The sequence below is a fragment of the Eschrichtius robustus genome, chromosome 14, assembly GCF_028021215.1.
Source record: "Eschrichtius robustus isolate mEscRob2 chromosome 14, mEscRob2.pri, whole genome shotgun sequence".
NCBI classification, from domain to species: Eukaryota; Metazoa; Chordata; class Mammalia; order Artiodactyla; family Eschrichtiidae; genus Eschrichtius; species Eschrichtius robustus.
The window spans coordinates 10,595,144-10,610,504 of NC_090837.1; the positions used below are offsets into that span (position 1 = coordinate 10,595,144).

General features: G+C 45.7%; 1 protein-coding gene across 1 annotated transcript in view; it reads right to left on the reverse strand.

The window, feature by feature from the left end:
• The window catches only part of CCDC60 (coiled-coil domain containing 60), a 164,574-nt gene extending 150,405 nt beyond the window's left edge, over positions 1-14,169 (reverse strand). Inside the window, exon 1 of the mRNA XM_068563705.1 lies at positions 14,080-14,169. Coding sequence (XP_068419806.1) covers positions 14,080-14,169 — 90 coding nt within the window. The remainder of the gene's footprint in view (positions 1-14,079) is intronic.
• Between the last annotated feature and the right edge of the window lie 1,192 nt (positions 14,170-15,361).

Genomic DNA, 15,361 nt, shown 5'->3' on the forward strand with positions numbered 1-15,361 from the left:
ACAACATCTCGGAAGAAAATGTACGTGTAACTACCGCACCTACATCCGGCCAGCCCTCTCTCAGAGGGAGCTATTGGGGACTATCTTTATCCCCATTTTGCAGATGAGAAAACTGAGGCTTGGAATGAGAGGGAGTGGTTTGTCTCAGGTCTAACAGCTGGGTAACAGCAGAACCAGGGCTCATCCGATGTCAGGTAGACTCCAGAGCCAGAAAACATTACCATCACATCCTCCTGCTTTGGGTAGAAAGCTGGTGAGATGCCCTTCAAGGTTTCTCAACGACTCTACGATTCTAGGTGATGAGTCCCCAACTTCAGAGTTTCTGGGGAATCTGTTGGTCTGGATTATACTGCCTCCTGAACACAAAAAAGGAATTCTTTGGCTTTGGCTCCACTGGTCTGAAATCTACCTCTACTTGAATACCAAGCCGAAGTCTGAGTGCTTCGTAACCCTGCCTGAATTGGCGGCAACGGCTGCTGGTGAATTCATGCTTTGCACACAGCTGTGCTATTTCTGCCTTGAACCCGCTGAGCCTTTGCGGCATCTACTGTTTTGTTTTTTTTTTAATTCATTTGGGGCCAATAATATGCTTTGTTGAGAACCAGGCTTTATAAAATGAAGAAATCAGCTGCAATAACATTGTTTGGTCTATATTAATGCGTTGTAACTCGATATCAAGTTCATTATCAAAACAAACCCCTCATGTGCCTGAAGGCCTATGCTCTGTGTCTAGCTGAGAAGAAAGCCTCCCTTTGTTAAGGCAGAAAAGAAAACCTTCAGAAAGTGGCCATTTATGCTGAAAAAGCCCCAACACACCCTTCACCGAAACTGCATGAATTGTGGTCCTGTCAGCTGGAGACACCTCGTGCTCTTTTGCTTTGGGCTTAAAACATTACCTGGACCATATTCTGCTATCAATCTTACCTAACGATCTGTTTACCTGAAGCGCACCATTACGGAACAGGTTCCCATTACAGTCTAGGGCAGAGGGAAGAACATTAATGAAACCAAGAGTCTGCAGGATTAGATGGCTTGGCAATTGGTCTGAACGTCTGCCTTCCCTCAGTGTCCAAGTGGCCGGGCTATTCTGGCGTTTTTCTTTTTCTCTTTTTAAACAGATGAAATTGCTACAATAATTAAAGAAGCTAAAAGGAAACATATGAAGAGCTAACAAATACTGTTAGGTGTCACGATGCAAAGGGGAGAGGGGTCGGGGGAAAGAGCAGAGGGGAAGGAGGAGGAGAGGAGAGAGAGAGGGGACAGAGAGAGACATTTAATGCACAGCCTCCAAACCTGCAATGAAATAAAAACTGCTTTCTGTGGAGTGACATTTTTTGATTTTCCCTGAATGAGGGCTGGCTGCTTAGGGGGTGTCTGACCTTTGACCAACCTCCCCACCCCCTTCATTAAGGCCCCTACCATGGATTAAATTCAGGTCCTTTAGGTGCCAGAAGTGGTTCCCTTCCTTCACAGGCAGACAAGGAACCATGAGGTCTGGTTTCCTTTCAAGTCAATTTGCAGTAGGACCATGTTCTAATGTCAAAAAGGAAGAAAAGGGACACCTTGTTCTGAGAGGAACCATGAGATGGCTGCATTTGATGTGACTTCCGGGGACGGCGTGACATCCTCCCCCAGAACACTCCTGTAACTTCTGATGAGCTCAGAAAGCCTTCGGCAACGGGGAGGATGTGGGCTGGGGGAGCGTGGTCTGGAACTGAATTTGGGGGCTTGAAAGTAAAGCCAACTCTCCGCCCCAGCAAATATTAGCAGGTCTGGGCACTGTGCAGAGAGGAAAAAAAAAATGGGACTTTGGAGCCAGACTGCTCCGGTTTTGAGTCTCGGCTTCTCCATCACACAAGTCACTTTCTGCCTCTGAGCCTCAGTTTTCTCAGCTATAAAACAGAGGTGACAACACCTTCCCCACCGGGTTGTAATGAGGCCTCAAAGTAATGTTTGTGAATCACCTGGTGCATTGTGAACGCTCAGTAAACGGTAGAATAACAAGTAAAATAGGTAATAGGATAGTATAGACTGAGGATCCAAGATGCCACAGACATCAGACTCCAAATGAAGGTGAGAAAGACCACCTGGAAGGAATTTTTGAGGCAGCTGTAGGAGAATGGGACCCTTGATTGGTATCTACTTTGAGAATATAAAAACAGAGAGTGGGAAGGGAGAGAGGGATTTAGGAAGTGACTTCTTTGACAGCAGCTGCTGAGATGCTTTGAATCCTGACCCCAAAGGGAGGAGGATGCTGTATCCTTCACTTCAAACCGAATAAAAGATCAGCCTCCGTGATGCTCAAGAGCTTAAAATGTGACCCCTGCAGCTGGGGGACCAGCAAGCTGGTCTCTGACACCCTCCTGGAAAACCCAGAGGACAGAGACAGGCTGGGGAGTGCTTCCAGGGCAGGGTGGAGAGGTGGAGAATAGCTCTCTCAGCCTTCGTTTCCTCACCTGCAAAATGGGGTTAATACTGCCTACCTCTTAGTGTTGTGGAGCGAGTGGAATTGGACAATTCACAGAAGGGCTCAGCTCGTGGCGCACACTCAGTAATCAACCAGTCATACCAGTTATTTCTGTGATCATCACCATGACTAAATAATGCGCCATATATGTAATTTCAAAACATCAACATCATTTTTAACCTCACAGAGGACACAAAGGCATGATTCATTTGACTATCCACAGGAAAACCTTGAGAGAATGACAATTCACGAGGAGATAGTTTTTCTCCGTACTGAACCATCTTTCTTTGACAAAAGAAAAACAAAAAACAAAAACCGATGTTGGCATTATGTACAACATAACATGGGGGATTTATAAAGCACTGAAAGGTGGAAAAACATTAATCATAGATCAATCTCAGTTATTATTCTGGACCCAGTCTTTATGGCTATTATCTTGAATCCTCACGAGATTCAATTACAGGTGAGAAAACTTAGTATCAGAGAGGTGAAGCAGAGAGCCTAAGGTCACAGAGCAGGTGAGCGGCAGCAGAACCAAGACTCAAACCCTGGAACGATCCACGGCCCAGGTGCTAAGTCAGTCAACCCTGACCTGGGTCATCTGGCCAGCCAAGGAAGCTCAACAATTATCCTTTATTGAGACAATTTAAATCTCAAGCCCTGGAGCTGCACAAAAAGGGAACAAGGAGGGTTATTTGTTAGTCTGAGGCAGGAAGGGAAAAGGTGAGGAGGCTAGTTAGGGTTAAAGAATCATCCAGGCTGCCTAATCTAATTCCCATGGACCCTGAAGAATGCTCCCCCACTGCCAGCATTTTCTCATTCCCTATGAGAATGTCAGATTCATGTTCTCTCAGATTCCTTGGTATCTGTCAACAAGCAATGCTTCCTGAGTTTTGAGAGGACTTTTTAAAAAGGTCTAAAAATATCAGAGAAGCGGTTTGATTAGTAGAGGATGGAATCAGCCAATAAGCAATAGCAACATAGGCGACAGCTATGTGCTAATTGCCTCTTGGGCACTTTCTTCAAGGGCTCTTGGAAATAATACACTTTAGTCATGTTACCCTTTTGGCTGCTTTTTCCTGAATGTATAAAAAATGACTGGCATGGGAGTCATCATCTCTGGAAATGTCAGTATTTAAATGTTTTAATGCTTGATATTTTGGGGAGCCAACGGCTTCGATTCCTAAGTGGAAACATGAAGAGATAGCATTCAATGAACACCTACTATCTGCCAGGGGTTTTTCTTAGCATTATCTCATTGATCCTCCCAACAATCCTACAAAGCAAGAACTGTTATTTCCGTATGTGAGATAAGGATACTGAGGCACAGAGAGTAAGCTTGCCCACGGTCACACACATAGCAAGTGTTAGAATGCTATCCCAATTTATGGCGCACCCAGCACATGCTGGTGCTGTATCTGCGAATAAAACATTTGTGGCCTTTGTCCAAGTGGAATTTACAGTTACCCAAGGGATGCGTTGCCTCACTTGGCATGTGGAGCTATCCTTGGTCCTGAGAATAGAGGCTAGAGAATATTGAACTTCTACCCAGGGCCAGGCATTGTGCTAGGCTCTGGGTATAGAACTGTGAGCAAGGCAGGGTCCTTTCCCTCAATGAACTCCAAGCCTAGGGGTGGAATCGGACAAATAAACAGACAATTATGGTCGGGGTATTTTATTTTATGTTATTTTTGATAGAAGATAAAAAATTCAGCAGGTCAGAGCCTGGATTCAGACTAAATCCATTTCACTAGATATTTACCCAAATTATTCAACCCCATTAAGCTATTTACCATTATCAACATCTCAGCCACACCCCCCCAGAACCTCATTCCTCATTAGCTGGGCCTGTCTTCCTCACCGTTTTATCCAGCAGGTCTTGACAGTGTATTGACCCAGCATCAAAATATGCCTTTCTTAGAAATGTGACTCTAATTAGAAATGGCTTATAAATCTTCACTGAAATGAGCATTATTTAGAAAGGTGCATCTAAACCACATGCAGGGGCTCCCCTTCCCTACCTCGTCCTTAGCTGTGTTTCTCTTCCAGAAAAGCTCACTGGCATATTTTAGCAAGAGCTCAAGAAAATGCAAACGTCCTTGTCTGTGGTCACGGGGCGAAGCAGTCACATTCTTGTTTGCATCGCCTACAGCTAAAATTGGCACTTTCCTTTTTCTGCCGGGAGCCTTTCAAATATACTCTTTAAAAACTGCACCAGCAGACGCCCCTTTTAGAGAGATACTTGTCTACTGCCCCTTCTTACTGCAGTCAACCAGGCTGATCTTCAGAGCAGAGGATCTCTCTAGTTAGTTGGTCCTGGATTCAAATCCTAACTCCATCACCTACTTTCTGGGTATCTCTGGGCAAGTTACAAAACTGCTCCAAGCCTCAGCTTCCTCATCTCTACAAACAGGGACAATGACAGCATCTGCCCCACAGGACTGAGGAGTTAATTTTAATGATATATGCAGAACACAGCAGATGCACAATAGATGCTTAATAAGTGGTAGCCATTATTTGTCATATGGCAAGGAGGGAGCCTCCAAACTGCCACGCTAGAGTTCCTCGTTCTGCATATGGATATCAAGAAACTAGAGAGGTTAAGTGATTTGCCCAAAGTCACACAGCTAGGTAGGGAAAGAGCTGATGTTTGGGTCAGACCTCCTAATTCTGGGCTAGGGCCACACCCACCCCACCACTGTTCAGAACCCCGGAAATATCTTGCCATGGAAAACCATAGTTTGGGGGAGGGGAGAATGTTCTAGAAGGAGGAAGAAGATGGAAGGCATGGCACCCTCAAAAACCAGTATGGCTTCCAAGTAGACCAAGTAATGAAAGATGAAGCTGGAAAAGTTGGCAGAGACCAGATCACGGAGAGCCTTTTAAACCTTATTAAAGATACTAATCTTCATTTTGAGGGCAATGGAGGGCCATTAATTGTTTTAACCAGGGAAATGACACTTGCAATAAAAGAGAATGGGTTGGAAGCAGAGTTAAGGTAAAGAGGGCAGTTAGGAGGCTGGTGGAATAGTCCAGGCTAAAGGCGAGGGCATCCTGGATCAGGTAGCGACTTCGGGGAAGGAGGCAGTGTCCATAGAACACCTGCCCTGAGGCAGCTGTTTGAACACAAGAGGTGATGGAGGGGGAGAGATCAAAGATGAAGCTCGGGTTTCTGCCTGAACAATTGGGTACATGATGGCATCATTTATTTAAATGGGGAATGTTTCACCATCAGATAAGCATTCAGCTGGGGAAAGGTATTCAGGACTTCAGTAGCCCTGTACTGCCATGGTTCTCAACTGGGGATGACTTTGGCCCCCAGGGGGCATTTGGTAATATCTTGATGCATTTTTGGTTGTCACAACTGGCATCTAATGGCTAGAGACCAGGGATGCTTCTCAATATCCTGCAATGCACAGGACAGCCTATGGGTCCCAAATGTCAATGGTGTCAAGGCTGAGAAACCCTACTCTGCTGAAATTCAAATTCTTAAAAGAAGTAAAATATTAGAGCTTTCTGGTTATTGAAAGGTTTAATGGGAATTCATGGAGCTAAGTCCTCCCTAATTTGACAACCCTCCAGGGTAGAAACTTGGATAACTTTGTGTGTGGAGAAGGAGAATATGTAAAGATTTATCTACCGGAGCTCTGTGGGAGAGCATTTAGTCAGACAGGGTACCAAGAAAGAACTTGTTCCCTGGTGGAGAATGGCAATACACCCCCCTCACCCCGATGCATTAGAAAATAAGTTCCAGCCATGGTTCAGTGTCTCATATCACCCCAAGTTCACATCCAGCCAACGTTGAAGATGCAGATCAGATGGCTTCACTGTACCTTTCTTCCTATGATAGAACTTGTTTCTACCGCCAAGCTCTTAAATATTTTTCACCTTTCTTTTTCGTACTTCTTATTTGCCATCTTGATTCATGGTTATTAATGAATTTGCTCTCCAACAGAATTGTGGGTTTCTGGAGAGAAGCCCCCAAGTCTGATTCATATTAATGCCTCTAAAACATCTGTCACATATATTTAATAGACACCCCAGAAGGTGACCTTGACCCTGTACTAGGCTACAATGGGGCGTCACTTTCTGTTTTTTCTGCCACTGAGCTACAGCCAACCATGGACCCCTTGAAGCCCCTGACAATACTGAACCCATTCCAGAAACCATCCCAGCTGTATAATCTTCCCACTTTGTGAAATCCAGAAATCCCAAGGCAATTCCAGGCTTGCAAATAGATCACCAGACATAGCTAATTTTTGAGTTATTAAATAAAACTGCCTAATGCATAAATTCCAACTTAGAAATACATTAGATCAAGGTTGAGCCCGCAAGAAATTTTCTCGGCAGAGTTTGAAAACAGGTATTCAGAAGGGAAAATGCCACCATCTCATGATAGAAGGTATCCCATTACTGGTGATTATGATTTTGAATTTAACTGTCAGAAAGATCTCTGAGAAAAATATGTTGATTTGTTCAGTCCAAGCAAGGTTTAATTGGCTTCTGTCAGATTTTATGTAAGTGCTACTAGCCACCGAACCCCACATGGATTCTGCAGCTTTTGAATTTAACAGCTGACGGCTGAGTCTTTTAGAGGCTGCAGGAATGCTGAAAGGGAGCCAAGAATAGGTCTTTTTCTACAGTTGTGCAAAGGCTTGTCTAACCAGAGATTCCTCAAGCTCCCTGCTCCCCAAACGGTGAAAACACAAGAGGGTAGGAATAAAGATGGTGCATATTCCACTGTCTTGGCTCTCCATGTTATTCCCTGTAAGTATATTTTTCAGAATTTCTGGAAGGTTGTCCCATGTTATTGTCTTTTCACTTCTGTATCCTCGACACCTAGAATCATGCTTAGCATATACCTGGAGCTTAGTAAATATCAGCTGAATGAGTGAATGTTTCTTCTGGCAGCCTCTACCCTTGCCCTGAGCCCCACAGCTCTTCGGTGGATTCTGTGCTGTTTTTTAAAGTACTACTATGGGGCTTCCCTGGTGGCCAATGCGGGGACCCGGGTTCGAGCCCTGGTCCAGGAAGATCCCACATGCCGCGGAGCAACTAAGCCCGTGCGCCACGACTACTGAGCCTGCGCTCTGCAGCCTGCGTGCCTAGAGCCCGTGCTCCACAGCAAAGAGAAGCCCGCGCACCGCAACGAAGAGTAGCCCCCGCTCATCACAACTAGAGAAAGCCCACGCGCAGCAACGAAGACCCAACGCAGCCAAAAACAAATAAAATAAAAAATAAATTTCTATAAAATAAATAAATAAATAAAGTATCACTATGGACAAGTGCCCTTGACATTCCTAAGCAGTTGTGGTGCAGGCTAGGGGATGTCTCTCTTTTTCAGGTTACTGCATTGCTTGGGACCCCCAATGTCTGATTTTTTTGTGCAGCCATTTGTGCCAGTTATTGTTGATTAGTCAACCAGACACCCATCTCCAATACCTTCACCTGTCTCTTGCCCCTGCTTTCCACACTCAGGTTAGATAACACATTTTCCCAACCATTCTTGCAGTTAAGAAAAGGCAGGTGACACTGCTCTGGCAAATGAGACATAGAGGAAATATGCTGGGAAGTTTCCTGGAAAGCAGGCAAACTTTATTTGCCTCATAAAAGGGGCAAAAATAGCTCTTACTCTCCATTTTTTCCTCTTTCTACTGGAATATGAATGTAATGGCTGGAGATGGGGCAGCCATTCTGTGACCATGAGGGAAAAGAACCTACCAGTCCCAACATTAGCGAGGTCTTCCTGAACCAGTGCCAGCAGGCATACAGCTCTAGACTTCTTACGTGAGAAAAATAAATTCACATTTGTTTATGTCACTGCTTTTCGGTTTTTTTCTTACTTGCAGCCAAGAATGATCCTAATTGATACACAGGGTTTTCCTTTTTTCTTACTTCCTTCTGGTTCTCAATGGGATTCAAACATGAGCAATGGGACTGGGCTGAAAGTTAAATCCAAGGGACTTAAATCATGCTCGGGGCACTCCCTTTCCTACAACTAGGATTTTTTAACTGGTTCAAGCATTTCTACCATCAGAATGAACTCTCTACTGCAAGGCACTTCATCCTTCATAAAAATACACTCTCACACTAGTTTTTAAAAATATCCGTAGACTTGCTTCTTCTCCTCTACCCTTAAACTGGGACTTGGCCTCACTAACGAGGGACCCCACTCTGTGACTTTACAGTTAATACTCAGCTTCCTCCAGACTTCATATCTGGGCTGACTATGTCTTCAAAATGGTGATGGAGGCACATGTGTCTAGTCAGAGAAGAGAGAGGAGCATGAGTCATAATAGTAACAACTGTCATCACTTATTGGGGAGTTCACTGTGTACCAAGTATTGTGCTCAGTATTTCAGATGCATTATTTTATTTAATCCTTCCAAAAGATGTATGTAGCAGCTCCTATTATTATTCAGCCCATTTCACAGAACCTCATATTAGTGTCAAAGAGGGGATTCGAGCCCACCTTGTCTGATTTCAAAGGCGGAGCTCCTACCCGGTCACTAGGTTTGCATCACATCAACTAGATTCTCTGATGTGTTTCTTCTACCACTCCTCTCCCCGCCCTCACCTCCCCATGCACAGCAGCTGCCTCTTTGCAGATGAGTGAAAGAGCTCGCTTCATTTTGTCCGGCATAAAGAAAGTGCCTATCATTCTTCCTGTGTCAGGAGGTAATGAACACACGCCTTCCCCGCACCCTGACTTACCATGGAGGGAGCCGACTGTCACATGGGCCTGCAATTAGACACAGCAAGATTTGCCGAGGCAAGCATCACCAGTTCAAAGCGCCAGGGCATAAAGAAGACAAAACAAAACAAAGCAACAACTTAAATTCTGCAATTGTCTCAATGCAGTAACAATGGAGCCAGAAGAATCCCTTGGACAGAGAAAAGGGCTCATTACTATTTTCCTGGCCTGAGTCACGAGTTATAATATAAATGAAGGTGCAGCTGGCTGGGATTCTTCAGAACTGAATCTCAAGCGGTCGTCAGATCTTTTATTTTATTTCATTTTCCAAGGTAATCACTGATACAGTGCGGGGGGGGCACAGTCTCCGTGATTAGAGGCCAGAGAAATTACCCGGCACTGAGTCCACTTTGAACAAAGACCAATGACTCACTACTTACATCTTCAGGCCACAATCTCTCCTATCTGGACAAAGAGGAAAATCGTTTCATGTTTGCGGTGGACATGTATTATGCTGGGAGTTGAGGTTTCTCTTGCTGGGGGAAACCTTTCCTTTTCTGATTCCAGGCAGACCAGCTGGATAGTGGGCTGAACTTCTGAGACTTTTTCTGAGTAACTCCATTCTCACCATAGGGGTAGTGGCAGTGGGGCGATAAGAGGGCGAATGGTAGGGGACGGGGGTCAGAGATGCTCAGGCCAAGGTCTTCTCCATACACAGGACTCTGCATAGCTTTCCACCTTCTCCCTGAACCTGCCAACTTAACTCTCAGCAGAGAACTAGACCCTGGCACTCTTCAAGCCTCAGTCTACTCAGATGCAAAAGGGGGTAATAACTACACCTCTATCACAGAGTCAATTAAAAGATCAAACCACACCATGTCATAATGGTTAACATTTCATAGTATTTACTCTGTGCCAGGCCCTGTTCTAAGAGCTTTACCCATATTAACTCACCTAATCCCCACAGAACCCTATGAGACAGGAGCATTTTTAGCTGGATTTCATCCAAGATGAACATTTTCTTTCCCCATTTCAACATCTCTGAAACTGGGGCACTTCTTATAATTGAAAGTAGGTCATAGTTTAATCAGTAGAGTTTTCTTTCTTGGTGGTGCTCACACAAAATTGTGATGCCTCTTGAAACGGAAAATGTCTTAGTTAAAACACAATGTGACTGTTCACAGAGGAGGAAACTGAGGCACAGAGAGGCACTGATTTGCTCAAGGCCCCGCACATAGCTGAGTGTCAGAGTTGGGGGTCTGAACCCATGTCGTTTGCTGAAGAATCTCATTCATTCATTCATTTATTTATTTATTTGGCTGCATTGGGTCTTTGGTGCTGCGCGTGGGCTTTCTCTAGTTGCGGCGAGCGGGGGCTACTCTTCGTTGCGGTGCACGGGCTTCTCATTGCAGTGGCTTCTCTTGTTGCGGAGCACGGGCTCTAGACGCACGGGCTTCAGTAGTTGTGGCATGCGGGCTCAGTAGTTGTGGCTCACAGGTTTAGTTGCTCCGAGGCATGTGGGATCTTCCCGGACCAGGGATCGAACCCGTGTCCCCTGCATTGGCAGGCGGATTCTTAACCACTGTGCTACCAGGGAAGTCCCTTTTTTTTTTTTTTAACTATTTTAATTAATTTATTTTTGAGAACCTCCTCTTTTAATCACTAAGCTAGGATATCACCGAAGCACCCAGTCTAGTTCCTGGCTGTTTCAGGATCTGCCCAAACTAAGGATGCTTCTTTCCTCTCTGCCACCAAGAGACAGAGCTTATGTAAAGGATTCCACACCTTTAGAGTTTTTGCCAAACGCCGTTCCTGCATTTCCATTCTAGAACATGGAGGGGGTGTTCTAAGTGCCCCTCTCTTTTTTAGTCTTTTCTAAAGAAGAAAACGTGGGTCCGCGATAATCTACACATGCCCTGCTCCCTCCCTCCCCCATGGCTAATCCCATTAGATTTCTCTTTTGCTTCCTTGGGCAACAAAGGGAAAAGGAACTCCCTAAACAGACTAGGGCGCCTGACTTAGGGCAGGCTAGAAGGTTTCCTCAACAAAAGACATTCAAGCAGGGGATTTGCATACATTATTTATACTCCTTCCATCGAAAAATCTACATGAAGATGCTGTGCAAGGAAGGGTCCCATCATAACATTAGTTATGATAAAGCAACTTCCATCCCCATGAGAAGGAAGATGGCCAGCTTCCGCGGGCTGCAGGACCCTTTGGAGGTCTCCCCACAAGTGTCACCTATTACACCAGCGCACGGGGACTCACAGGAAGTGGCATTATCATGTCACCCAGCTGGTCTCACCTTCCTCCTCTAGAAGCCAGATCCTTCCTCAGATCACTCCTCACTGGACATTTACCTGGCTGCCTGGCACTTGTTACTCTTTTTATGTGGCATTCCTCTGTTCCCCACCCCTGCCCTGTCCCCAACAAACAACCCTGAAAGCTATCTGAAGCCGGTGAGTATGCCTTACACCTTCCCTTTGCATCCCCCGTGGTGTGTGCTAACCACTATCGCTGTCTGCTTAGCATGGAGAGGCAGGGAGGGCTTGAACTCTCGAGCCAGAGAACTCTTGATTTCAAACCCTTGCTCTGTGCCTTGCTGACTGGGAGTCCTTGGGTAAAGGACCTGTCCTCAGTGGGCCTTGGTATTGCCATCTATCTCATGAGGAGGTGACAGTTCATACCTCCAAGTGTTCTGGATGGTTCTGAAATATCACATGTAAAGACTTGAGCTCAGAACCTGGCACGTGGTGAATATTCAATACATGCCAACCATCATCATCATTATTATTATCGCCACTGGTATTAGTGTGTTAAACCAATAAAGCTGCAATTTGTTCTTAGTGTGATTTACACCAGAAGTTGATTCTAATCTCTACATATTTTCTTGTGACTGGCCACTTTCTAGTCAGTCTGCTTTAGATTAATCAACGCTTTACGGTAGCTCTAAAAAGTTGAAATTTCTGAAGGCGTGATACTTCAAATGTGAGCCAGGGACACCCTAGGGGCTTCATTATTTTCTAGACAGTGAGGCAGGGGCAGCAGGATTTCCATGAGTTTTGTGCCTGAGGTCTTGTTTATCCAACAGTTCCCTGGAAGCCTGCTTCCCATCTCTTGACCTCCCGGAGTCCTGCCTATCCTCCTCTCAAGAAAGAAATGATCATTTCAACCTCTGCATCTACCTCCACTTTCCTCAATCTCTCTAACCCAAGATGGAAAACTCTATTGCATTTACTTGGCTACATGACCTCTTCCCTCCCCAGTCTCCCCCCACACTCACCCCACACACAAACACACACGAGTCTGAGTTACCTGTCCTCTGCATTCCCACCGCACCCAATGATACATCCCCAGCACATTAATCATCCTGTATTACAATGATCTGTTTCTTATCTCTTTTACTTCCCATCCCAAACAGACACACTACAGATTGTGAAAATCTTTAAGGCAAGTCTCTCTTTTCACAAGAGCAGGTATTTAGCACACAACAGAAATTCAGTAAGTGTTTGCTAAATGAATGAAACAACCATGTAACGAAAATCTAGGAAGTGCTAACTATGTGTCAGACTCTATTCTCAGGAGTTTTGGCCATATCATTGAATGCTCACAGCAATCCCATGAGCAGGTATTATGATATTCCCATTTTACAGACGGCAACACTGAAGCAGAGAAGTTCCGTAACTTGCCCAAGGTCACAGGCCTGCCAAGAGGCAGATCCAAGGTTCAAGCCAGGCTATTTGGGTCCACCGCCCACGTGCTGACACTCATCGCTGCTTCTGAAATATCTACCTCATTCCTCGTTCCTTCCTTCCTTCCCTTCCCCCACTGCTATGCTGGGAAGTTTGTTCCCAGAGGGGGCTGCTCTGGATAAAACCCACTTCCGGGTAGCTTTTTGAGACAAAAGGAGACAGGTGAAGACTGCATCTTGAAGAGTGAGCTCATTAAGAGGGCTGAGCAATGAGGGGTGCAAACAGCTGCGTCAATCCTTAGGAATTATCAACAGAAGCTCAGGAACGCTTTGGACCACCAGGTAAGCATGGGTGAGTTTCTCTTCTGTGCCCTGACTTCCTCCCAAGCCCTCCTTCCTAGGGCAGGACCTTGAGCCACAAGATATGCCACTGTGCGTGGACCACTGTGGGCCAGTAGTTGCCTTTGACCCTCTCCCACTGTTCAGCTACCTTGGTCAATTAGTGGTGATATGGGGTTTTGCAGATACAATAACAAAGACACGCTTAACAAAGACATAACAGGCCTGCCCAGTTGTGATCATTTAAAAACGGAAACAACTTGACTCGGGCACTAAACACATACTGATTTTTCTTCGTCTTTCAAACCAACAACAGTATTTCTTGTCCCATACACACATTATCAAGTGTTAGCATCGTCCTGAACAATTTCCGTATCTTACTTAGTCCTCACAGTTTCTGCCTAGTTGGTGTTCCTGTTCTCGATTTGCAGACACGAGCGAATAAAGGCTCAGAGATGCTAAGCAACTTATCTAATCTCAACAGCTGCTGAGACGCAAAGTCAGGCTTCAAACCCCGAAGTCTGACACTGTAGTCTCTCCACAAAGAGAGAGGGTGTGCACGTACCCTGAGCCCAGCAGATCTCCGAAAATAATTTCTTCGATGGCAAACCTACAATTCATCTTAATTTTTTCCTGATGTTCTACAGTGTCACTGCCGATTTATTCCATCATTTTGGAATTACTGGCTAATAGGATGGCCCAGCTCCCCGTTCTGGCTGGCGTTTTCAGTCTTCACGAGTAACCAACCACTGATAGCAACGGGGATGTTTCCCGACAATTTAATTACACCGTGATTCTTCTTTCCCCCCTTCCCTTGTTGGTCTAGAGGCTAATTCCTATTTTTCGTCTTGAAAACACGACTCCTTTCACGAGAGAAGGGAGACTCACCTGCGTCAGAAGATCTGAGGCATAAAAGGGCCAGAGGGCCCCCGAGGCAGGGGAACTCTGTATCTTCTTGGTGGCTGGTACCTTGGTCATCTTGGAAATCCTTCAGGCTTCCCTATGCTCCCCAGGGAAGGTGTGTGTGTGTGTCTCTTCCAGAATCTTCTACCTCAGCAGTCACTGGTGTCAGGGGCTCCAGCAATTTCTCCCCGACTCGCACGTCCTAAAGACACAGACTCCAGACAGGTTTCTGACTGGGGAGGAATGGGAAAGCAAGTCTTCTGGGTTTCCCTCCAACAGGATAAGGAAGTCCCGGCAGGTTGAAATCAGGCAAGCCTGGACTTACTTTTTAGACAGTCACAAACTTTTATGAGTTTTTCCCCGTTTGGGAAGGGGATACCTTTGTCTTCTAGAAACAAAAATAAAATATGAACTAAAAAAATAAAACTCCACTGACAAAGTCTGAGGGGGGCCCATGGAGGGGACCGCAGACATCCACCCCGAGGCTGCGCGCCCGCGGAGAGGGAGCGAAAGCCGCGGCTGACTGCAAAGCCGGGGGCCCACTCGGTCGCCTGGCAACGGCACGCCCCGTGGAGGGCTTCCTCATTGGCTGGGATTGGTGGGGGCGGGGTCGTGAACTAGCCCAAGCCGTTGGGTCCGTGACTGGGAGCGGGCGGCCTGCCAGGGAGCCACGTTCTCCAAACTCTGGTTTCTCCTCTCAGGCCTGAGGACCTTGACCCTTTGTCTCCGTCTAACTACAAGCGACTCCTTCCTTCCAAACTACCCTGTCCTGCCATAGCCCGCCAGTGATTTCTTGTGCCTTGGGGTGGGTAGGTCAATGTGGGCCTTTAGCCCCGCAATTACTTTAACCTGAGATTTCTCTCCTTTATCCACGTGACAAACACACCTACTCATCCTTCAAATCCCTCATACACACACACACACACAACACATATACACACACATATACATACACACATAAATGTATACATACATACGTCTATGTGTGCATGACAAGTGCTTGGAATGTGCTAGATACTGTGCTAAGTGTTTTACATATATTAACTCAATCCTCACAGCATGTCGTTAAGGAAGGTATTTCCTTACCCTCTTTTACAGACTAGGAAACTGAGGCACAGAGAGATTGACATCTTTAAGGTCACACAGAAAGTGTGTGAACTGGAATTCAAAGCCAGACCTGTTTGAGTCTAAAATCCAACCTCTTAATCACTTAGCCTCATGACCCTGGATAAGATGCCTAATGTGGCTGAAGCTTGGCTTCCATTTC